At 41.1% G+C, this 26430-nt stretch overlaps 1 protein-coding gene across 3 annotated transcripts in view; it reads right to left on the reverse strand.

Moving 5' to 3' along the window:
* Positions 1-26430, reverse strand: part of cacna2d3a (calcium channel, voltage-dependent, alpha 2/delta subunit 3a) — a 151711-nt gene that overhangs the window by 120391 nt on the left and 4890 nt on the right. For all 3 annotated transcript variants that reach the window (XM_078170001.1, XM_078170000.1, XM_078170002.1), the window contains exon 3: positions 1224-1340. In XM_078170001.1, the coding sequence (XP_078026127.1) occupies positions 1224-1340 (117 nt within the window). The remainder of the gene's footprint in view (positions 1-1223; positions 1341-26430) is intronic.

Genomic DNA, 26430 nt, shown 5'->3' on the forward strand with positions numbered 1-26430 from the left:
ATTCCATGTCCTGTTTTATGTGTTAGTAAAGTCAGTTTAAAGTAAACTTTACTGTACTTCACAGTTACAATTATTTACAGTTATTTATGTGTTGTTTTTAGCTTTTATGGGCATAAGCAAAAAAGGAAGGGGGTGGCAGCTTCTTCTGTAACTGACTGTGTTAAATGGGCAGATGATATCATCTCATATCAATCGCAGGCCCCTGAGATGAATCGATTTGATATCATATTGTGGCAGATTTTGCGATATCGGCAAATGTATCTTTGTCCAAATAATTGATATATTACTGTGTCATGATCAAACTGGTGATTTACACCCCTAGTAGTTAGCACACATTAGCTCAAAGGGCTAACTTGTTAACTATATTATGTAAACACTGCTGTCACTGTTAATGTTTCGCCAGACCTCGGTCAAACTCTCAAACTCTATATGGAAAAGGGGAACTTACAGATGAATACTTGTATACAACAGCTAAATCCGATTCGTCTGACTCGGAGTCAGGTGACTCAGAATAAATATGGTGGAGTAAAAAGTACAATATTTCCAACTGAAATCTATTTTAAAAAGTAAAAGCATTAGGAACCTAAAAATTATACTTAACTGCAGCACTTGTCCACCACAGGATACTAACACTGCACACTATCCAGTCCACATACACACAGAATTGGACAAAACAAGGGAAAGACACATTAAAAAATCAAAATCATATGATTTTAGTTTCAGCCTAGTCTTAAAGTGGCCTCTTAGATACTAATGTTTGGTCTGAGCAGATCAATAAAGTGACACAGACACTGATGGGTGACTCACAGCCCCTCTCTGTCTGTCACTTCACCCACAACACCCGCTCTTTCACATATCTCTCTCACACATACACACAGCAAACGCAAGATGTGTCTGGTTTCACTGTGGCAATGTGACACTACAGGACTTCTTCAGACATCCCATCGGGTCAGCAGAGTGAAATAAATACTGTACCAAGTGGTTTCACTGAGCTCAGTCGAGTACCTTTGCTTTTTCATTCCCAGCCTCTCTGGGAATAAATGCACCACTACAACTGAAACTCATTTCTGTTTTTCTTCTTTTTGTAATTAGGCAGTCACTGTTGTGTGTTAAACAGTTCATGTAAAATGTAGATGGTTACAAATATAACAAAACAGAACATTATGAGAAAGGGTTAGTGTGATGGATGTGTGATGGATTACGATTTTGGTATAAACACGTACCTTCATTGCCTGGGCTTTCTTGTGAAACATCTCCTCCATGTCCTCTGCCAGCCTCTTTACCAGCCGCAGCCCATCAATCTCCTCCACCCGCACTGCCCGCTCAAACTCCTTGTATTTCTAGAAGAAAATCACACATTCACAATAACAGGTTACAATTACTGCATCAGTTTAATCCCTTAACAACATGTTTTCATTCCAATGAACTCCAAAAAGACATGTTTTACTTTACTATGTTCAGTGTCCTGACCACAGTAATGTCACTACACATTGTTTTTCTCATATCTAATAAATAACCATATTGCTGGGGTAATGGCAAAAAAATATGATAATCCATCCCACATTTAAACTGCTTGTATAGGTCATGAGTTTAAAGGTGCTATGTACTAAATTCAGAGCATTGCTATTCTATTTGCTATGTTTAGATATGGTGGAGTAATGGCGTCCTGAGCAGAGAGTGACGTCACACTCCCTCTCTGTGTGCTGCAGTGCAAGCTCCTCTGTTCTTTGTTGTGGTGGATGGATCTGGTCACATGTGCATGTTAAACACCGTTTCCATTGGCCACTGTGAAAAGTTGTGGATGGTACCAATGGAACCGCTCCGTACCGTCTGTTGGGGTACCTAGCACACAGATCTGGTACTAAAAGGTGGAGCTGTGAACACTGAAGTCTGTTGACTGGTCAATAGCAAACGGTCACTCTGCTCAGAGCTGAGTTGTGGCTGGTTTTGAGGCTCATGTAACCACTGTTCATATCGTGGAGAGTTTTAGTAGTAAACTGTAACTATAAAATGAAAGGATGCAGCTGGAGCAGCTAGAGTCGGAGAAAAAAATAACTTAATTCACCGATCCGAATGACGGCAACTTTTAAGGTGGAACGTTTACTTGTTATGTCACTCAAAACTCCTGTGGGCTACAGCAACACAAAACCCCAGAGCTTGCCTGAGAAGGACTAAATGCACAAACCCGCTCTTTTAAATATCTCATGGAGAGAGACTCTCACTGCAGCCTGTTTTATTTTGTTCTGTAAATTGCGTGCAGCCTTGTACTGTGGACGATAAGCGAAGTTCAGACTTCATCTCTGTCATTGGTAATGAGGAAATACAGTGAGTGCTGGACGGAGCAGTGAGTGACAACAACCCTGCCCACATTTAAGGGCACTGTTTGCAGTAGAAACACTGAACATGTCTGAAGGGTTACTTTTGGTTCAAAAGGTACCATACTGGAAGTGTCTGGTGGAAACGGGGCTTTAATGCATGTGAGTTACTGTGTGTGTGTATTCCACTGGCCTGCTAATCGCCACTTCTCTGCACTGTGCTCACGCAGTGGTTTCCGCTGATAACAGCATCCTGACCCACAGTGGCGGAGCAGTATCTTGTGGAAGCATAATGCTCACCCTAACACTGATAACTCTGTCAGCACCTTTGCCGTTGTTTGCACTGTTGGTACTGTTAGCATTGCTTGCTGCCTTCCAGCTCAGAATCTTAATCATAGATATACTCTGAATGTTGCAGACAGCTTCTATAAAGTGATCAAAAGAGTTCACAAAAAAAAAGTCACAAAAAGAGTTTCACAGGAAGACAGTAGGAAACACTGTGTAGAAGGACACCTAGTTTAACTGCATACTAGTGGAGGATGCACGGTGAACCCTGTTTCAACTACATAGAAGGGATTTCTGTTCCAGGATGAGCAGACATACAATGGGTGCTGTGTATACAGGGCAGCCAGAAATAGCAGTGGTAAAATTACTATATACATCCAAGGACCAGTATCAACGCTACAAAGAACTAAGAATGCATTATCAGTGGTTCAAGAGAGGAACATAGCTTAGTAAGAGTTGCTTCTCCAAACTAATCTACATATAAACGAAACAAATCAGCTCAGCCAAGAGAATTATCAGCCACCTTCAAGTTTCACCAACCACACATTAGGGACCGATGACACGGTGCTGCCCTCGGTATCTGCCCTACACTAAATCACATTATTCTGCTATAAACCAATATTAGGGTGCCCGGCTTAACCAGCGCTTTAACCAGGGACAGTGACATTAAGTCTTTCTAATTCCACACCCATACATGCCACACACACACACATATATATGCAGAGCTGATCTGAGTGAGGAGGTATACTTGTGGAGAAAAAAAGAGATAGAAGAAGAGAAGGAAAATATTTTTTGAAATCTCTGCAAAGCTGCAGGCGGCTGTGTTTCACTCTTTGGGGATTTAACAGGAGATTACCGCCATATCAAATAGCATGCCCCCTCTAATGTTATGCCAACCTGCTTAGACGCATGCTCTTAGATGCTCCTGTACAGCAACACACATGAGGAGCACGGCGAGGGGAGAGGGATCACGGTAGGAGGAGGAATGGGGACAGCATCAGACACTCAGGCGGCAGCTTTTGGATTTAGGCAATCATCTGAAAAACTGCAGGACATCGGCAAACAGAGGGGAATATTTTTTTTCTGCTTGGTACCAAAACTTTCGATAAGGGTGAATTCTTTAGCTGTAGCTGAAGGTGATAAGTGAAAGCACGGAGGCTGAGCAAAATGTTCATTCACTTAAGTGAAAGACGCCTGAGACAAGTCAGTGTTTTGTGCAATGCCACTGGAGAAAAAAAGCCCTTGGTGAAAACAATCAAGCACAGAAAGGGACACTGAGAGGGGACACTGAATTTGATCATTGATTATTATCTTGTAAGAATTATGGGTACACTGCTTGATTGCTTCCATCCCAAGGGAAAGACAAAGCCAGACGGACAAACACATGAGAAAGGGAAAAGACTGATAAAGGGGGACGGGAAAGAAATAGAGAAAAAAAAAAGATAGGGAGAGCAAACACTGTGTGGGTGCAGAGATTCAAGAGATGCAAAGACAGGTAGGACGAGGAAGAGAGGGAAGGCGGAGGGATGTTAATGGTGATGGATGAACAGAGAGAGCATGGAAAGATAATATTGAAGTAGGACGTCAGAGGGCGTTGTGAAATAAATGCTATCTGTATTTGAAGAGCTGCAGGTGGGCACAAGTAGAGGGAATGAGGTTAAAATCGCTGAATTTACATTTGGTTTAATATAGCATTAAAAGAAGAGCTAAGGTGGAAGGGATTTTTCATAGCAATTATAGTGATTAGAGAAAAGAGAGTGTGATTTAGTACTTCTTGAAGAGATGTGTGTCCAACTTATAACAGAATCATGTCAGACAGGTGGAGCGACGAGCCACAGGAACAGCGACGAGCTACTAATGGTAAAAAGCCAGGGAATGGTTGACTAAAACCAGGTTCGTCAGGGGGGAAACACTCAATGTTTCATCTTTATCTCCATATCATAGCATCAACACTCTGTTCACAACCATAACACTGAACAGTCTGTGTGCCTTTGAAACACTGCCGAAGTGGTGCCTCTGCTGCCAATTTCATTTGCATGTCACAGTTTGGAGTATCAAAATTGTCTTCAAAAGCCCCGGTGCAGCCATCCAAAAATGCTTCTGTTTCGCATATGGTAAAGATTGGATCAGACACAAAGAGGGAAGGAAAGAAAGACGGGTAGTAAGAAAGAAGGAAAAAGAAACACAAGAAGGGCACACCTGAATACTGGTTGCTTTAATGACCTTCTAGATACAGCATTTTTCCTCAGGTCTGTTCTGCCTACCAACTACCACAACTTTTACATTTTCTAAAACCAACCTTTGTCCCTCACCCTGCAGCACTGCTAATTAATTGCAGCCTCAAATAACATCTTCTGTGGCCAATCAAAGTGACTGGCTGATGAGTCAGAAGCCAAATCACAGCGACCGTAACTGTATGAAAATCAGAGCGATAATCCCACTGGCTGACTGACAACTGCAGTGTGTCAGAGGAACAGAAAATCCAGGTTTAAAGCCAATCCTGGTTCCTGGCTGGTGGTGGTGGGCTGTTAAAGCTGACAGGTCAGCGGCGGCATAAAACTGAACTGGCTTGACTGGTTTCTTTACCAATTTTCTCTTTATCCTTTCTTCCTTTACTAACTCCCGAGAGCTTCTTCTTCTCTCTAGTTGGTGTATCTCCCCTCCTCTTTCATCCCCCTTCTTCTCTGCACCCACTTCCTTTGCTAATTATAAAAATGAATGGGCTGACTTCATGGACGCAGTCATAGCTAAGAATTCTCTCTAAAGATAGTTCCTAAGTCTTCTCTATTGAAATCAGTATATTTGTGTCTACAGCTCCGCTAAATCCTTGTCCATGAAACTGGCCCAGAACTGACAAATATTAAACACTTCACCAAGGCATAAGGAAAGCACTGAGCGCCTGGAGCCTGAGCCGAAGTGTTTATGTGTTTGCAATCGTGTTCGTGTGGTCAGCGAGCGGCTAAGAGGGTGCAGCTGACCACAGGCTGTCTGCAGCACTATGTTCAGTCAGGCTTACCAGAGCAGACCAGGCTTAATTAGCCTGAAGCTATCCTCTTCACATCACATCAGCGTCACAGGAAAGCCAATTGACATACATTCAGAACCACCATTTCCCAGGAGAAAGGACAGGAAAGCTTCATTGGCAACTTAAGGCCAAATATTACTCTAACACAATAAACCTGTTACTGCTGAGTTGCTCCATGTAATTGACTTGGTGCAATTTTCAAGATTTTGCTCATGAAACAATTGGTCTTGTCACCTGAGAGGTACCTCACACTTCCTGGGACTTATTTGCTTTGGATGTTGTGGCTTGTATTGGGATGTAATGCTAGGCTTGAGCACCTGTTCGTGTCCACTAGTCTAGCTGCTGAGCAGTGACACAGTATCACAAGAACTGTGTATTGGCCGACACATGCTGTTGAGCACAAAATAATGCTCCCTTTCCCCTTTCCCCAAGGCTTGTTGTGTTTGCTGGGTTGTGCACCTGGACACTTGCCTGATTTACCAGTCGTACACATACTCATTTCACCAGGGAGATTTCTGCTAACCTAAAATTGGTGGGCTTCAGCTTAAACTTTTTGCCGCTGATAAAGAAGCAGTTCTGTTTTTTCACCTGTTTCCCATCCCAGGTCATCAAAAACAAATGCTTTCTCACACAAAGGTACCCCTTGACATCTCTGTAAGACACACCCTTTAATGTCTGTGTGTGACCTATGGCTGTCTCCTGGATGAAACACATTCTAACACATGGGTAGAGCTGTTAGGTCACAGTTAGGTTGGTAAGGTTTAGAAAAAGCATCACATTTTGGGTGAAAATAAATATGTAACATGGCATAAATACATCACAAGTGAGGCAAGTACATGATGGATGGACATAAATGACGTATCGTTAAAACAACATTGACTTTTGGTGTCGAATGGGACACAAGCAGCGGTCTCATGGGTGAAAGTCTGTTTATGTTTGACCAATCCACCACCCCTCACGCCCATCCTAGGTGAACTTTCTCATTCTTTATACTATGTCAATTGCTCTGAGCGTCAAATATTGCCGCAGATGGGTATACATTGGAGTTAGATGAAAGCCCATTGCGTCTCATAGAAATGCCAAAGCCTACCACGTCGGTATCCCACGGCATGGGGCCTGAGAGAGCATTGGTATTTGACAAACTTTCAGATATCATCAACCACTGAGATCACTGCTGCCACCACTACAATGGAGGGGAATGGACTTTAATTTGTGGTGCTCACAGCACTGACAGGTTACATTTAAAAATCTTAAGCTGTGTGCACCACGAAAGAAATTCCATTTATCTCCACTGTACAATTAGTCCATGTGACATTGCAAACACGACTGATCAGACACATTCGAAAAACTGTTCACTGTTCATTGTTCATCTTTGTTAGATGGATGATTTCCTGTTTTTTCGGTTAGCTAGCAATAACGTCATTAGCCCACTGAGTGACTGACAGCAGCTTAATAGGATGGGGATCAGTGTTGTATACAGTATACAGTGCAATGATAAAGCTGCCCTGTGCAGCCAGTCTTGGTCTCTTCATTGCAGAGCATCTCCAATGGAGCAGCTCGATGATGAGTACCAAACAGTGCTTCTCTAAGCTAAAATAACTGTGTCTGCCCATGAACTACAGCTCAGTCACAAATTACTTCTCCCCCTAGCAAGATATATATCAAGCTGTTAAGGCTACCTCATGTGTCCATTACAAAAAGTAGTTTGAACTGTGCTGAAGACAGACACGCAGTGGTGACATGTATCGTCTGTGGTAAGTCAATCCCCCCTCTTTATCTCCTCCCTCGCCCCGCTGCTGTGCTGCATCACATGAATGAGCTGATGTTGCTAATCTCTCTCCTACACAGTGTGCTCTGACTATGGGACAACAATCAGAGGGCAGAATCCCCAGATCCAGGCTGCACTTCAGCACGGAGAAACAGAGACATGTGCAAGCCTGCATTGAAAAACTCAATAAAAACCTCAATAATCACCCAATAGATCCGACAGATTATGTAGAATTAGATGGCAAGACTGTTTTTTGTGTGTCTATCTGCTAGTCATTCATCATAATGAAGTGTTAGAATGACATAATACCACACGTGTTTGTATCTATGTATGTCATTTCCTTGGGGTTTGATAATAAAGTGATTAATGAAGGGGAAAAACTTCATTTCACACTAAGACTGAACCCCAATCCCCCAAATCCCAGCTCATTTTACGCGTCACCAGAGCCCACTTTAGCTTGGCCCACAATCTCGCTGCTCTTTGAGTCGTTCCTCCTCCCCGTCTCTCTCTCTCCCTCACACATATGCACACACACACACACACACACACACACACACACACACATTAACAGACATATAAACTGTTAAGATTTTTCACTTATGAATTATTGAATTGAGAAACATAAATTTGCACCTTGATGTAAATGAAAAAGCCAAAACAGCAGCGATTGATTTTGTTGTTGCTCAGATGTCTCTCTGGCTCACTGAACGAAGCCGAACATCCACAGCAATAAAGGAGACGCAGAAGCATGTGCCAAGACGTTGAGCACGCTACCCTGAATTACCAGTCTGTGTGCTATAGTATCCTGCCTCATTCAAGCTGTGTTTTTTGGTTTTTCATTCACAAAAAGCAGCCCCGTTTGTTTTGTTTGCTTCCGCCTGCTTGTCTGACGACAAGTGCATGAGTCTAGTCTGGTTTGATGAACAAAAGAGACACGACTCAGAAAAGCCTCTGAATGTGTGTGTGTGTGTGTGTGTGTGTGTGTGTCTTGGAGGAGACGAGGAGCGTCTACACAGGGACACAGAGACCAATAAGTCCACTTAACAGACTCTCTGATGTACTGAGACCCCTGAAGTGAGTAAACATGGTACACAGAAGAAAGTGTCTGGTGGGTTTGACAAACTTTCTAGTGAAAGTTGCTCCGCACTACCTTAAGATACTGATGATCAACATGGCCCTATTTAGTATTTGGATACTCAATTCAATATCAGCGGATAAATATCAATATCAAGCATCTGTCATTCACGTGTTACTGACTGAAAATTTGTAAGGTATGGTGTAGCTGCAAATCATATTTGCAATATTAATGTAAAACAATGCTGCAGAACATTATTTGCCCCCAGTAACTTTACTTCGCCATTAAAATCCCGACCCCCTTGCACAGCAGGATAATGAAAATTTCTTTTTTATACAACTATGTCATGCTTACAACACTAAATTTCAGAGGGAATTATTGTACTTTCTACACCACTGCATTTATCAGCGATAGTTGCGGCTGCAGTTAATTTGCAAATTCAAATTCTACATACAAAACACAAGATATGTAAGTAGGAAAAACTAGCCTCCTAGACCAACTATACATTATAATACTGCTTACACATCAATGTATTGGTAAGAACAGTCCAATAATATAATATATATTAACATGTAAATGACAGGCACCATTCGGCTTGAGTATTTCTGAATTGTTGTATTGATATTTTTAACCATTTTAAGACTGTTATCACTCACTGTTTGTGTGTATACCTATGAAAATTAATGCGATATAATTTGTATTTAAATTGTGACCTACGTGCTGCAGGCTGTCCTCCCTTATATGATGGGAGCAAAGGATGAAGTCAGGTGACACTTAAGAGTGACAAAGTCTGCATATCAAAAGGCGGTCAGGGTGGTGGTTGGGTCAAACAAACACAGGACTTTGACTCAGAAGACTGCTGTTCGTGTCTCATGAGAAACCAAAAGTAAATGTTGAGTTATTGAAGTTATGCATGTGCGTAATGTCACATTATGTGGAGTATGCAACATGAGGATGCCCAGCTTTTTCTAAGTCTAACCTAACTGCTAGGGGCGCTAATTTGTAAGACATACAAACTGTCGTATGAAGATACGTTGACTACTGCAGCACATCAAAAATAGTCCCTGATGTCAATGATGTCATCACAAACATTATATAATATTAAGTAATGTAAATAATAATTATGATATAGTATTTTAACTGTCTGACTAAAAACAGACTAAACATTTGCAGCCTAATTAACATATCAGTTTTATCTTTTCCCAACCTATAGAAAATATGATGTATTTATAAAATATAATATTAAATATAAGTTAGAAAAAGTGTTAAATATATCAGACAAAGACCTTACTAAATTATTTAAGACAGAAGCCCACAACTGGGAAATAACTTCCCTCTGAATGAGGTGCACCATCTGTGTGTGCACACTTTCAGGTGCCTCTATACACCTTAATGCAAGCTACAATCTTGTGCCTACGGTGCAACAGCACCTATTCTCCTAAAACATGTTCAGGAGAACAAACGTCTTGCAGTGTCATCATTTCATACAAAGGGCCACTGACTCCCCAAAGCCATGTTTGTAATTACAGGCAACATGGCCAAAGGAGGAGGAGGGGAGCGGGGCTGGAGAAGAAAAGAAAAAGAGGAGAGGTAGGACCCAAAGGCATCACGTGGCTGAAGTTAATTTAAAGTCCCCCTCCAGATACGTTTGAAAGTATGTAAAAATACTCTGCTATGATTAATATTTTGTTTAACATGGTTTTCCCACATTAAAAGTAAAATAAAAACTTTGAAAAGGGGCTGGAAGCACATCCACTTTTTTTCGCCTCACTGAGGCCCTGGCTATCCGTATCCAGATATATTTGTAAACAGATATTTTCCTCTATGTTTGGATCTCTCGTCCACACACAAATTGAGTTTTAGGTCACTAAAACACCCTCTAAGGTGCCAAACTGTTTACCATTTATCCGTATGGACGTGTAAAACGGAGCATCTGGAAAACGATGATGTAATCTTCTCAAATCGAGCATGTCTATTGATGCCTATTGTTTTGTCAGCTTTGCTTGGTCTAATGACTACTTTCCACCTAAACTCACCACTTCACAGATGAACGGAGACATCTGCTGCACACAATGTTTTCGCTCCACCCCAGTGTCCAGGGTTTAAAGTCCACTAGAACTGACAGTTTTGGATCAGACCTGGTCAAACCAACAGATGGGACACTTTCCAGAGAGAGACTGTTGTTGATGAGAAGTGGAAGGAAAACTTTCGCATGTCCAGAGCATCACTAGTATGGTAAAGTGAGGTTCTTTGTACTTAAATTGAACAGGGATCAACGGTGATGAGCTCTCCAGTGGGTGTTTTGAAAAAGGTAACGCCATCCTGTATACTTTGCAACTGGATAGCTAAACCCCAGCCCCAAGTCAAAGGTCGCAGTTCGCCTGTTTTCTCAGCATGACGTGCATTTTCAGCGAAGTGAAAATGGTGTTTTGAAAATCATATTCACATTGTATCACCTTTCACTACAGTTTCAATGATTATATCTGTCACAAACATGAAATGAATAGAAATATTTATTTCTAACTTAACACTTCCCGGTTCCGTTTCAAAATAAAAGTCCCCTGACAACGTTTCTGTCAACAGAATCCCCTAATTTGTTAACAAAAAGGCTTTTTATTGTGAAATATTTGTAGGACCATGATGTTGATAATGCAGTGGTTTGCACGGCTCCATAAATATGTGGAGTACTGGCTTTCAGTTGTGGAAACAGCAGCTCTGAAGCAACGCAGCAGCGACAACGCTGTCTGTGGGAACATTACACGTGTGCACTTGGAATCGTTTTAGTATTCTAGCGTAGACAAAAATAATTTGTAAAACGAGGTCGTGTGGACGGAGGGGGGAAAATATCCGTTTACAAAAATATCTGGATATGTATAGACAGGGCCAGAGAAATTCTGGATCTGGCCTCCATTTTGTCCACCATCGCTTTTGCTTCCCACTTTCTCCAGTGCTGTCACAGTGCTAGAACAAAGTATGTAGAAACTTCTGGCATACGAGGCTAGTGCTAGGTTGACAGGTGAGAGAGCAGTTCACATCAAGATGGCTAGTGTTAACGTTAGAGGAGAGATTCAGCGACACACGTTTGACAGTGGGGGTTTTGATAAATAGTAGAAGGAATCTCCAGGTTCTGGTTTACATCCAAAAACTGCACCCTCACCGAGTTGGTACCAGAACTTCACTATGCTCGTACAAATTCTGCTCTCTGTACTGACAAGTCCACTCTGTGCTGTTTCAGGTTTCTTTGCTGGTGTTTTGTTTCGAAGGCTGTTCCCCTGTTGATATGTTTTTCCTGTATTAGACAGGGATTGGCTTTTGAATGTGTAACGTACCTACTCTAGCTTGTCTTGGGTATGTTTGAATCTCAGATTTTAGGGGACTGCACAGTAAAAAACCTTGCTAGTGAAAAATCTTGCCCAGAGACAAGTCAGTATAGTCAAGGTCAGACATTTTAGAGGATATAAACACAAGAAAAAGACATTTTTGAGTGGAAGGGACCTTTAACCACAGTTTAAGTTGCCTTCTTGCCACAGTGTCACTGGGCCACTGCTGTGTGTGTGTGTGTGTGTGTGTGTGTCTGAGTGTGCGTCTGTGTGCAGAAACGAGGGGAAAACAGAGAGCCAGGGGTGAGAGACTGTCTGAAACAATTGCACTTTGACTGATGTTGCATTCACTCCAAACACTCCAAGTCTGTTAGTTGAGCGCGGGGACAGGTGCGCCAGCCCAAATCCACAGCAGGAAATCACTGCTGGATCACAGGATCTCCCAGGAACGCCAAATCGTTGCTGTGCCCTCCTCCTTTCATACCCTCCCTTGTATGCCAGCCGACAAATTGTTCCCTCAAAAGAAGAGCGCTGGCCGGAGATGAAGTGGAACAATTAATTTCACGCTTGTCCTCCCTGCCTCAAAAGCATGTTGGTCTAAGTCCCGTATCTGGTGGCACAGAGACACTCCCCGCGGATTGTTAAACACACACACACACACACACACACACACTCACAGACAAAATGTAAATTAAACACTTACTGTAAATGCTAATCACACAGACATAAAAACAAGACATCTTTAAACGCAAATAAAACTCATGGGATCATAAACTCTTCTTGCCTGACTGGCCGCACCATCATGTCCGCTCCATTCACCACAGTGCAATCTATCAGCGGGGATGAATATAATATTGATCATAACGCGGAGATGTCTCAAAGTGAGATCAATGCGCTGTGAATGAATGGGGAGGATTGTGAGAACACATGCACGCACACACAGCTTTGACAGACCACTCAATCATACAGCGAGAAGAAGGCAGCTCCTGATAGGAAATAGACTGTGCCATAAGAAGAAGTAAGCTGGGAAGCATTTCATTGTGGTCTGTTGCTGGGCTCTGGACATCGACCACATGGTCAGACTTACAGTTAGAGGCTGAAAAAGCCTGAGCAAGAAACCAGACTGTGGTATGACTAACACTTGGCACTCTGGTCTAAATCTTTTAATAAAATAAATTGTTCCGCTCTTCATTTCTGCTCTGCTGAGTCACATCTACAGACATCATATAGCACCTGTTCAACATACACACTTGACCATGTACAGTAAAAAAAAAAAAAAACAACTAAAAACCATCCCACATGCCATCTTGCTTGCCAAAAGAATACACTGAATTATTATAAAACTTAATTAAATTCATGGTTACACCGAAAGATAACTGAATCCTGCCTTGTGCTGGGCTTAATAACAATGCTCCAAATATCGTATCTCTTTGCTTTTGATTGATTAATGCTCTGTTAAGTCGAGACAGATAACAACAGCTAAATAATGATCTTACATGTCTTTCTTTATCATCACTGTTACACGCTGGCTTCCCATTCTTCAGTGGGTTGACAGCAGTGACAGCAGCTGTAACTGTGTTGTCATCAGAGGAGCTAAAATCAGAATCGACTGCTGAAAACAGTAAATAGTTTCATTTACAACTAAAATGTGACACTTGGCAGGGAGTAAAAACTGTTCAATGACCAAACTATCCCCCACTGTGGGTGTCTACAGTAAAGCTAAACCAAAGACTGATTGTCCAAATGCATTAAATATTAAAGCTGTAGACTGAGACTTACAACTTGGACTCAAGTCAGATTCGACTTGACTTATTTCGATTCCCTAAAGAAGCAAAAATTTTTAAATGTCAAAATTTAATCCTGTGAAGTCGCAGGTAAATAAAAATAAATAATGCATAGGAGACAGGGTTTGCATATTTAACTACTAGGCCTAAGCACTGGAAGGACTTGGTCTTAAAAACTGTAGCTAAAAACGTAATTAACAGCTTTTAAAAGAAAACATTGAAATACTGTGTTATTTTAATGCAACATTCACACCTACAAGACATCTTAATTTGAATAGAGGGACTTGAGACTTGCTCTGACATACTTGAGCTGACATGTACTTGTTTCAAATTACTTGAGATTATTCTCATAGGACTACGAGTCAACAGTCATGCTGGCTCTGTGAGGCTTTGGCACGGTATTAAGCCGTGACATATATCGCCACCTTAGAATTATAAGGTTCTATCCATAGTCTGAGCAGTTTTGAGATATTGAGTTTTGCATCCGAAAAAGCATAGGTGATATGAGCTTTTCTGTTTTCTAAATGAAATGTCCAAAAATGCATATAACTTAACAACCCTATGTTAGTAAGATAGAACCTTATAATTCTAAGGTGACAATATGCATGCTAACACGCTCACAATGACAATGCTATCATGCTAATATTTAGCAAGTATAATGTTTACCATAATCACCATCTTAAGCCCCTTTTACACTGCCAGATTTTCAGCGAATGGTGGCTTCCCTCAGAGTGCGTCACTGTTTACGTCACACGCTGAGCTACACGTTTTGTTACTTGCTCACGCCCCCCACTGCCCCAAAAAAGGCACATTCTGTATAAACAAAAGTAGGTAGGTGGCATTTTGCCGCACTCCCCAATTTTGTTTTTATACTGCCAATGCTGAAAGAACACTGATTGGGCTTTTTTGCAAATTTGAACAATTCCTATTTAAAAAGGGCTGTAGATTAGTTTGTGCTAACATTTGCTATTAGCACTAACAACAAAGTGAAGCTGTGGCTGATGGAAATGTAATTATTTTGAGAGGGGCATGAATAATTTTACCAATTTAATTGCATATGCCTAATAGCTGTTGAGATGTTTCACTTAATACCACAAATGTCAACCTCATGGCTGCGTTATGAGTAAAGTCAGAGGATCCTCGAAGTCAGAAGGCTCCATCCTTTGGGGGCCATGAATGTCTGTAAAGTTTCTTGGCAATCCTGTCTAATGGTTACCGTGATCAGGGTGAAAGTGGTGGAGCAACAAACAGACTGAGAATCGTGTTTTGCCTCCACGGATTGTACAACATGTTGGGTATTATCGTGTATTATCCATGCTATAGAACTAAATATGAACATGTTTTATTTTTTGATCTCAGAGAGAAAAATCACAACTTAATGCACATCCTCTCCATTTTCTCAATTAATTAAAATGCAAAGACAAATACAACAAAAACTGCGACCCCAATCATTCCAAAATATGAATAGCTACAATCTAAAATAACTGCTTCAGTGTGACTCTATTGACTGTCTCTTGGTTTGCAGTTTTCCATAGTATTCCTTTGGGCTTCTCAATTTTCATCTGGGCTTCATCATTACAGTAAATGGACAAATGTTTTAGGGGCAGGGATTCTGTGTGGTGCGCTTCATGTTTTTTCTATTAGTCCAATAAACTGTCAGTCATATCCCACCACTTACTCTGGGAAATGGCAACAGAACAATACTACAATGCTACAATTTATTTACATAACCAGGAGAGTCCCATAGAGATTAAGAATTTCTTTTTCAAGGGAGTCCTGGCCATGACACAGTTACAGACAGGAAATACAATAAGAGACAAAATTCAAAGGAAATAAAAGATCTCATATTTCAAAAAAGGGAATTTAAAAGAGTTAGTTTCATAACCAGGTAAATTAAAATCACTAACACCCCCTCTCTCTAAATCTTTCATCTTGGATTTAACAGGATTAATTCACTGAGTTTTAAGTCATTCTGCAACATATTCCACGCCGAGAGTGCAGAACACACAAATGCGAGCATTTGGAACAGAAAGCATTGTCCAGTGCTATTTATGAAAGCGTCCTGCTGATATTTAACCTCATACATGTCATGTTGCTCTTTTTTATTTCAGTATAATTGAAACCACTTACACACTTCGCCCATTCACTCCGCAACACAGTTCATCCACCTGCAGCTCCTGAGTGTGTGTGTGTGTGTGTGTGTGTGTGTGTGTGTGTGTGTGTGCTTCTGCAGTGATAGAGTGTTCAAAGGCTGCCTGGGGCTATTAAGAGGAACAGTGGAATAACAGCTGTACACTAACACGTACACACAAAAACAAGCACACTCACACACACACACACACACACACACACACACACACAAGGCCTTATGGCACAGCTGGTATCGGCGTTCAGGAGTCTGTCCCAGGGTGCACTGCGTCTGTTGGGCATGCACCATTGCCCCTCAGAGTGGGTGCCAAATCCCTGCTCTCTCTAATGACTGCCATCTTTCAATGTCCTCACATGGCTTGCCATCATGGTGTGCCCCCCACCTACACACACACTGAAGTTTCTTCAGGACGGAGGCTGACATCATCTCTGCCAGCATGAAAACATATCTACACTAAAAGAAATAAATAAAAAAATGTACACGTATGAAGCAAAGGCAGCTTCCCCTTTTAAAAAGTGAAGCAAGTACAGGAAGTACCTTCTTTGCATCTCCACTCCACTTTTTCTTTCAAACAGCCATAATTCACTTCACCAAAAAACATAATAGCACCAAGAGCAGGTCTAATCTGTTCACATGGAACTGATTAATAGTCCACAGTCTATCTGTAGATGCCTGCATTCAGTTGGTTTCAGCAGAGTCGTGGAAAACATTTTTCATGCTTAGCAGCACGTACAATGCGGCCTGCTGCTTCCCTATTCCACTCCATACATTCTCACAGTCTCAAATTGATTCTAGCAGCAGCCAGCGTGAAAGTGGAAGGAGAGAGCAAAACATTGTGGTGGATGTATTAAGGTAATATTCATCCTTGCAAGTGGAGATTTATTATGGGAAGTTACACTTTTTTGGACGGCAGTTTCATTCGAGTTTGCTTTGAAGGCCTCACAAAGAAACGGGGGAAATAAACGCACCACCCACAGAGGAGAAGAATACTTTTGAATACCGCAAAACATTCATCAGCAGATACTAAAGCTGAACTGAATATATGCAATATAATAAACAATTTGGAGAGAATGGAGAACATAAAGTATAAAGTAAAGAAGATAAACAGTTTATAATGGAATACATTGAGGAACATACGCAGCATTAACAACTTACTATGTATTTACAGTATAAATATGATTACTTTTAGATGATATCAACTATAGCACAGCTAATGCTGGAATTTTGAGGACGATACTGATATCAATGGGAGTTTTAAAAATCAGACAGCAATGGATGATAGTATTGTCTTTAAATGCGGGGATGCATGTGGTCAGCATCAGTGTTAAGGAACACCATGGCATTCAAATAGAGGTCAGTCTCTCAGCTGTAAGAGTGCCAAATATCATTCCACACACCACATGACCACAGCTTGTACTACTGCGACCCAGCAGGACTAATCCAAGTCTCAGTGTCATCAGCATATTGTACAGAAAACGGAATACATCAGACATTTTTAACTCTTTCACCATCAACTTTGGGTTTCTAGATTCCCAATGCCCGACTCACTTAATGAGACTTTGTGGGCATCAGCAGCGATACCTCCTTCACAGTAACCAACGGTCACCCTGCCTGTGTACAGCCATCATCTTGATCGCTCATTGAAAGTTCGTTGATTTTCTATGGAGCCGCAGTTCCAGTCAATATCAAACAGGATACTCATTTACTGCTGTTAGCCAAAAACAGCTGGCCAATTGTAATTCTTGGCAGCCATGCTTTTCACATTTTCCAAACTAACTTGACAGGTTCCAAAATCCATTAGCGGCCATTCAAAATGACAAAGAAGTCCCATGCAGTCTTTGTAGTATTTCATCAGACTTGCTCCTCGTTATGATGGTGTAACAGCTCAACAGATCCTTTTTTATTTTATTTTATTTTATTCTACAGCCCATTACTGATTTGTATGCCAACACAGGAAATGAAAAATTTTCTAAGAGTGGGGGAAAATAATCGATTCATAGATGCATCGCGATGCAGACGTTGGCGATTCAGCATTGTTTCACATTCATGTTAGTAATCGATTATCTAAGTGTTTGTTAATAATGTGATGCTGATTAAATGAAAGAAGCCAATTCAACTGCGCTGGCAATGTAGCATCCGGACAGTCTATCGTACGGACATGCTAAAGTTAGCTTCAGATTCATCCTCAGTAAAGGCAGAGTTTGCAAGTGTTGATTTGATTTGATGGCTAAATATTAACATTTGCAAGGTATAATATATGGCCAATACTCTCTACGCTATCACCTAGTGACTAATGTCAACAGAGAAGAGCAGCAATCTGCAGTTACGTTTACAAAAGAGACCAGCTGACCAACACTCATTGCAGAATTAAACAACTTAAAACACCTCTTTGGTGATGCGACTAACTCTATGCTCAGTCTGTTTTCAACTCAAAACAATCTGAATACCCCCTTTGAGTAGAAGTTGCACCATCCCACAGTTATCAGAGTGAAATGGTCAATGTCATTAACTGTTATTGTGCTTCAGTGTGATTTTGTTGAGTCATTATTACCACTGTCAGCAGTAACACCCTTAATTTGTCTCATTATTGACTGTTTTTTTTAATTTAAAATATATCCATCAAATATACTATCAGAATACATTAGATTTATCAAATTTACAACCATTTGTAATCATAAAACTCTAAATTTTGGTAAAGAGATCTTGTTAAATTGTGGTAAATAACTATTATAAATGGACATTTCAGCTGATTGCTGAAGCTATTTTTTTCATTTCCTCATTTTTAATTACACATTTTGTATCCACCACTCTGTTCATCAGGCCCTCTGAAACTGAAAACAATCAAAAGAATATTTTCACCTATGGAAAGTCTGCAGGGGCGTTTTTTTGTTGTGAGGGGTTGCACTGCTTCCTAGCATTGGATGCTTGATGGGTGTGTCACTAGGCCCGTGGGCTGCCTGAAACTTTCTTTTATATTATGAAAATAGTTCAAAATGTGTTTCGGAAAACATTTGAGGCAAGAAATAAGCCATGCAGTTGCTAAATCTGTCTTCATTTTTGATCGACAAGAGTTAGTTTAAAAGTTCTTCGGGAGTTTCCAGAGGCATCAAGTCTTGGTGGACACCCCTGATTTGCACAAAGTAGCCTAGATTCAACTTTATACAAATGAGGAGTGGACGCCCCTTCTCTTGAAATGCAACACTGCGCTACCAGAATGCAATGCATGGCTGCTTACACGGACGATAAATGGGAAGCATGGAAATGACTGACCCAGTGGACAAACACAATGCCAATTTTCCTGCTGCTAACCTCTTTGAAGGAGGGAGCCTGAAAAAGTCTGTTTCTGAAAACCGCAGAAAACTCTGGGGATTTTGTTTTTGGGCTTAATATACTTCAACCAAGTACTTGAGATGGCTCAATCAGGTCTTGTACAACTCAACAAGCCATGACAACTCAAACTGGGCTTTACCAAACACTTGAGTGGGCCATTGAAGGGTTTTTGCTGAGTTCATGCTGAGAATAATCAAAACTTTGTCATCGTTAAATTAAAGCATGACCAGCAGTAAGTTAAACTCTGGTGATTCAGTGATTACCAATACCATGTTATGACCACTGGATAAATCACAGGCGAGGTGAGGACTAAAACGTAAAATCGACTTTTATGCACTTGAAAAATAAGCAACAATTTCTCTCTGTGGACTAAATGTGGGCTGCTTACTTTCAACACAGTATCTGTCTTTATTACTGCACATGTCAACAACACCATGTGATCAATACGGCTCTGCATTGATCCAAAGTGATCCTTGTGTCTAAGTAATCGTTTGTCACTTAGTCAGCGCAGAGCATTACCACAGTGTCATCTGCACATTAGCCAGGCCAGGTCACGAGCCAATAGAAGCATAGCATGACATGTAAAAGAGACACAACAGGAAACTAAAGTAAACACACACTTGTAGAGTGTGAGAGAGTAGCAGGGAAAGGCTAACTAAAGTGCATGTGTGTGTGTGCTGATATGTGCACTCTCACATTGCTGTTTATGCATAGCTGTATTCTTCCCCCCTGTGTTACAGTAGCAAGTGTGTGTGTTTGGGTGAGATGATAGCAAGTGCAGGTGAAGGTCATCAAGAGGAGGGGCCGTGGCTGTTGTCCCACTGAGCTGGATTTGGCAGCACTCTCACAATCTATGAGAAGTTTTGTGCAAATGGGGCGCAATGCGGGGCTCTGTAAAGTACAGCCAAACTAAGTGTGTATTTGTGCAAGAGTGTGTGTGTGTACGTTGGCAGAGTTGATGCAGAGGCAGACTGGGTGACTTGGGACAAATAGTGAGGCCGCCCGAGAGTGCAGCGAGTGCTTGACATTGTGCTAGGCCAGCGGAACTAGTTTTTTGAGGGTGTGTGCACCACAACTTGCTCCAAACACTGGTGTGTCCCAAGATCCCCTCCCATGTATTCTTTAGTGCCGTAGCTGCATCCTATCCATTATTAAAGCAGAGGGATGGAGGGAGAGGAGGAGAGAAAGTGCGAGAGGGAAGGGGAGAAAGAGAGGGGGAAAATAATTGGGGGAGGCACAAGGACAAAAAAAATGCATGGGTGAGAATTTTGACAGAGGGAAGAGTTAACAGAGAGGTTGAAGGTAATAAAGAGAGAAAGTAAAAGAGACAAAAGACAGAGAGAAAGAAGCTCAGGTGCCAGTTCATCTTCAATTCTGAGCATAAAGCAGAATTATCTGAGCATGCAGAGGTTTAGGACATTTCAGGAGGTATTTGTGATTGATGGAGCAGCTGTAATGGGTCTGATGTCCTCTCATCTATTCAGTGTATTGCTTTATACGGGCCAGCTTTACCTACAGCACACAGGCTGGACCCAAACAACCGGCAGGATGATGGATGTGGACAGCAGCAAGTCACAGACAGTCCTTCACACAATGCCGCACACGTTAATGTGCTTAATAGTACTAGTCCCGCCCCTTTACCAAGTTGCCTAATGTTTACTCTCTGCATGCAGTCCAGTGTGGAGCACACCAGGTGAGCAATCTGTCATAATTACAGAAATCTGAGTGTGTGTGTGCTTGTGTGTGTCCGTTAATGTCCGGTGCAGCCACGGTGAGATGCTCTTTATCTGTAGGCCAACAGAGGCAGAGCCAGGCCCGATCAGCCAATGACAGATGACAGTGGATATTTATCTTCAGTTTTCACATTCATCATCCTAATAGCACAGAGTGTAAGGTGTTACGCTGTATGCAAACACTATGCATGCATGTGTGTGTGTCTTCTGCAGAAACTTCAGGAACCGGGAAGAAAAATCTACTTCCTTACAAACACAAATTAACTACTAAATCAAACACTTTTCACGCCAGCAAATGAACTTAGTCAAAGAGATTGGGGATGAATCAAAGAGGTAAACCGCACAACAAGTCATCAAAAGACACTTGATTTTCTAAGCCCACAAACACAGCGTCAGCAGTTGTGCTCTTTAAGAATTTAAGTTCTTTAATCCCGTAGCAAAGGGCCCCGCTCCCTGCTCCTGACCTCTCCACAGCAAAGGCAGGGTGTTTGATTCGCGGTGGCTTTTCTCATGCTTTTCTCACCAACAAAGCACTAATTACAGTATGAGTGAGTGGCTGTGTTGGCTAAAGCTGGCCTGCTAGGACATGAAAGGATAGCAGCACAGGCTGCACTCCCGCCTGCTAACGCTGTAATTAACTCTGTGACACGGCATTCCTCCTTCTTTCACCACTCTCTTTCTCTCTTACACACACACACACACACACCTCTCTATTCCCTCTCCCTCTACGAGCGGTGGAGGAATCAAATTTAGTAAGATCATGCTTTGGTCAATGAGAACAAGAGGGGGAGGGAGAGAGAAGCAGGAGAAGAGATGGGAGGGTTAGGGGAGGTTAGGGAAAGAGGGACAGTCATCAGTACACACCCCTACACACCCCCTTCCCTCACCTCATCGCCAGCCGTGCTGAACCAAACCTGACAGCTATTCAATTTTCCCAAAGCTAAATCTAATCTGCAGCCGTCTCCCCCTCACTGACACACTGTTACACTGGAACGCCTCAGCCATCACCCACCCTTGGCAGCAGATTGGCACCATCACACATACTTCCCCCTCTACTTCGACACAGACACACATACACAGATATACAAAGTCATCCATGGGGCAAGAAAGGCAAATAGAGGGCAAAAAGAGAAATAAGTAAAAGCGCTCTTCAAATGAGTCTAAAGAGCAAGTGACGGAGTTTGACCATAAGATTTTGAATTAATGGACCCAAAAAAAATACTTTTAAATACCTTAGCAGCTTAAAACTCAGGTTTCACCAAAGACGTAATATATTTTATTAACCTGGAGATGATCATGCTTTTGGTCATGTGTGCATTAGTGTATGTATTTGTCTGTCCGCAGCTAACTTCACATACTACTAGACCAAACAGCCAAATATTTTGTATGCACATTTATGACTGTATGCTCAACAACCTCTTGTGGTTGTGTTGATTCACAGTTGTTTAAAAATGTGTTTTATTGACTGTTTTATACCGTCACTGACCTCACTCTTAACCAGCTGGTTGGGTCTTCAACAAAATCTATGGATATATATAGAGAACTGTATCCAGTGTTGGAGGACAGGGCCCCAAGTTTGACTTCCTGGTGATGTAGAATTACCCAGATCTTCCACATCACTGGGGCCGATAGAGCAAGCGCATTAGAGACTTTGCCAGCTGAGGATCTAATCTCTGTCCGTTGGGCCGTCTACCTACAGTTTGGACCTCTGATAATTTGAATGGGAATAAAATGATTTAGTCGTATGTTTCTTCTAGACTTTCAAAATGTTAGCAGGCCGAGTGGATGAAATCTCAATACTAAAACGAGTCCTTTTGTGATTTGATACTCAAAACGATGTATCCACTGATTAACAGACGTCGCTTTCCTAATTTGAAGTCAATGAGAAAAAGTCTTTAGTCATTTAGAGTGGCCACGACCAGATCCGGGGGCCACCTGGTGAAGATCTGCACTCTACTGAGTACACTTTTCTAGTTTGTATAATTTCTTCCACCAGGGTGAAACAGCAGCTTGCTTACAGTGAAGTGCGCCATAGCCAGGATTTTAGAAATACTGATGCCACTAAAATTCCTCCAGCACAACCCCAACCCCCAGCGAATCTTTTTAGTAGCCACCAAAAATGTCTATGAAGTTTTCTAATAAGATATCTTTCCCTTTGTATAAAAAACACTCCCAAACAATGACAGTATCATCCTAAAAATTAATTTGTGGGTTTATACATATATAAACTCAGATAAATAAAATGTGCACATTCCCCAAAACAATACTGTGGTCATGACATTGGTGCATCAATGTGTATGTACGCAATAATACACAGAAATCACTCTTGTATTGAGTTTATCAAAGTAACTTTAACAAATACATATAGCTAACATAAATGAAACATTTTCTTTCAGATTTCTTAAAAGGCCAATTTATATAACAATTAACAGACACTTAAAATGCATCTATTTCTTTTTAACAGTGACACATGCATAATATTCAGAAATGAAAAAAGGAATGTTAAATCAAATAAAAACTTTAAGTACTGTTTAATATGAGCATTGAGTGGAAATTATTTTAAAAGCTCATATCCGCGCACAGCAAGAATCATTCTTCCACTGTTGTCATCCGAATATGTAATTAATTTTAAATGAACGTGAAAAACTGAAATGCATAATCATTTCCACTTCTAAATTAGATAATTTGTCATGCTCTTAAATCTGGTTAGTGTGACTAAAATACATATTCAGAACAAAAATAGAAGGTTTTTTTTTTTTCCAACACAGACATACAACTGCCTTCTGTGGAAATATTAAATTATGCTTCTGTGAAACAGGTCTCTCCGATAGATTAAAACATATCACTGTTGTGTGTAAATCATTTAACTCGCCGTGTATGACAGAACTCACTGATCTCTTAAGTTCATAAGATTCTCTCACAGCCCATTAGATACTGCTAAGTGAACTGGCATCAAGGGAAAAACATGTTGGTTTTTTTGCACTAACCTGTGTGAAAGATGCTAAATCGAGTTTGACTGACAGAATTTAAAACAAAAAATAAGTATATTTTGAAAAGGTGGCACTGTTTGGTTTTCATTTCCAGGTTTTTTTTTTGTCTGTCAGTGATGATTTTGTATTGTGTTGAAATGCCACAAAAATATATTAAGTTTATTAAAGTAGAGAAAAAGCTAGTCATATCTATCTATCTATCTATCTACAGTGGGGCAAAAAAGTATTTAGTCAGCCACTGATTTTGCAAGTTCTCCTACTTAGAAAGATGAGAGAGGTCTGTAATTTTCATCAGAGGTACACTTCAACTATGAGAGACAAAATGAGAAAAAAAATCCAGGAAATCACATTGTAGGATTTTTAAAGAATTTATTTGTAAATTATGGTGGAAAATAAGTATTTGGTCAATAACAAAAGTTCAACTCAATACTTTGTAACATAACCTTTGTTGGCAATGACAGAGGTCAAACGTTTCCTGTAAGTCTTCACCAGGTTTGCACACACTGTAGCTGGTATTTTGGCCCATTCCTCCATGCAGATCTCCTCTAGAGCAGTGATGTTTTGGGGCAGTCGCTGGGCAACACAGACTTTCAACTCCCTCCACAAATTTTCTATGGGGTTGAGGTCTGGAGACTGGCTAGGCCACTCCAGGACCTTGAAATGCTTTTTGCGGAGCCACTCCATCGTTGCCTGAGCGGTGTGTTTGGGATCATTGTCATGCTGGAAGACCCAGCCACGTTCCATCTTCAATGCTCTCACTGATGGAAGGAGGTTTTGGCTTAAAATCTCACGATACATGGCCCCGTTCATTCTTCCCTTAACACGGATCAGTCGTCCTGTCCCCTTTGCAGAAAAACAGCCCCAAAGCATGATGTTTCCACCCCCATGCTTCACAGTAGGTATGGTGTTCTTGGGATGCAACTCAGCATTCTTCTTCCTCCAAACACGACGAGTTGAGTTTTTACCAAAAGTTCTATTTTGGTTTCATCTGACCACATGATATTCTCCCAATCCTCTTCTGGATCATCCATGTGCTCTCTGGCAAACTTCAGACGGGCCTGGATATGTACTGGCTTAAGCAGGGGGACACGCCTGGCGCTGCAGGATTTGAGTCCCTCTCAGCGTAGTGTGTTACTGATGGTAGCCTTTGTTACTTTGGTCCCAGCTCTCTGCAGGTCATTCATCAGGTCCCCCCGTGTAGTTCTGGGATTTTTGCTCACCGTTCTCATGATCATTTTGAACCCACGGGATGAGATCTTGCGTGGGGCCCCAGATCGAGGGAGATTATCAATGGTCTTGTATGTCTTCCATTTTCTTACAATTGCTCCCACAGTTGATATATTCACACCAACCTGCTTGCCTATTGTAGATTCACTCTTTCCAGCCTGGTGCAGGTCTACAATTTTATTCCTGGTGTCATTCGACAGCTCTTTGGTCTTGGCCATGGTTGAGTTTGGAGTCTGACTGTTTGAGGCTGTGGACAGATGTCTTTTATACAGATAACGAGTTCAAACAGGTGCCATTAATACAGGTAACGAGTGGAGGACAGAAGGGCTTCTTAAAGAAGAAGTTACAGGTCTGTGAGAGCCAGAAATCTTGCTTGTTTGTGGGTGACCAAATACTTATTTTCCACCATAATTTACAAATAAATTCTTTAAAAATCCTACAATGTGATTTCCTGGATTTTTTTTTCTCATTTTGTCTCTCATAGTTGAAGTGTACCTCTGATGAAAATTACAGACCTCTCTCATCTTTCTAAGTAGGAGAACTTGCAAAATCAGTGGCTGACTAAATATTTTTTTGCCCCACTGTATATTTATAGATAGAGAGAACCTGTATTTTTTTAATCACACACATCACATTAATTAATTAATCACATTTTCATATATACCGCTGAAGACAGGCCAATATTCATATTTATATGCTCATAATTCTCCCCACCCCCCACCACCACCACTAAAAATACAGTGATTAAAAAAATGCTGTTCTACAATAGACAACCGAGACCCACTGTTACTATAATCATAAATAAACTTAACAAATAACCATTAACAGTACTAAGGCTTACGTCCTCTAGTTTAACGGTGTACTGCAGTCCTGATTGTAGTGTGTCCAAGTGGTGTTGCCGTACCCGAGCAGAACACGGCATATTCAACAAATATTAATTCCTTTTTTTACGCTTTTATCAGATAGCCCACGTGAAGTCTGAGTAAAGAGCCAATTATTTATGCTGAGTGTGTAGTTTATGTAGACAGTAGTGGCTTTCATTTATTGCATATTCAGATATTGTACTGCACAGCCGCAGTTGTTGTTCCTTATAAATAATATGAAATTAATTTTTTAAATTTTGTAATTCGGGGAGGTCAAACCCTCGAGCAGATTTGGTTTGGCTAAATGTTGACTCCATGGCTACAGCCTTGATATATACAGTATATATACTTTTTTTCTTGCTTTGTTAAGGTGCATAGTATTCAATATTTTGGCTGATGCTCATGCACTTATTTGATCTCTGTACTCCATAAACCCAGCATGCACTCGTTGTGCATCTCTGCCTCTTCACTTCACTGGACGCCTTCAATTCTGATATTTATTTTTCATCCATCACTTCTTTTTTAAGTAATCACTTCACCTGGTTGTCCTTAGCTCATTCTTTAGG

This window comes from Epinephelus lanceolatus, chromosome 8 (assembly GCF_041903045.1).
Source record: "Epinephelus lanceolatus isolate andai-2023 chromosome 8, ASM4190304v1, whole genome shotgun sequence".
In the NCBI taxonomy this organism is placed as follows: domain Eukaryota; kingdom Metazoa; phylum Chordata; class Actinopteri; order Perciformes; family Serranidae; genus Epinephelus; species Epinephelus lanceolatus.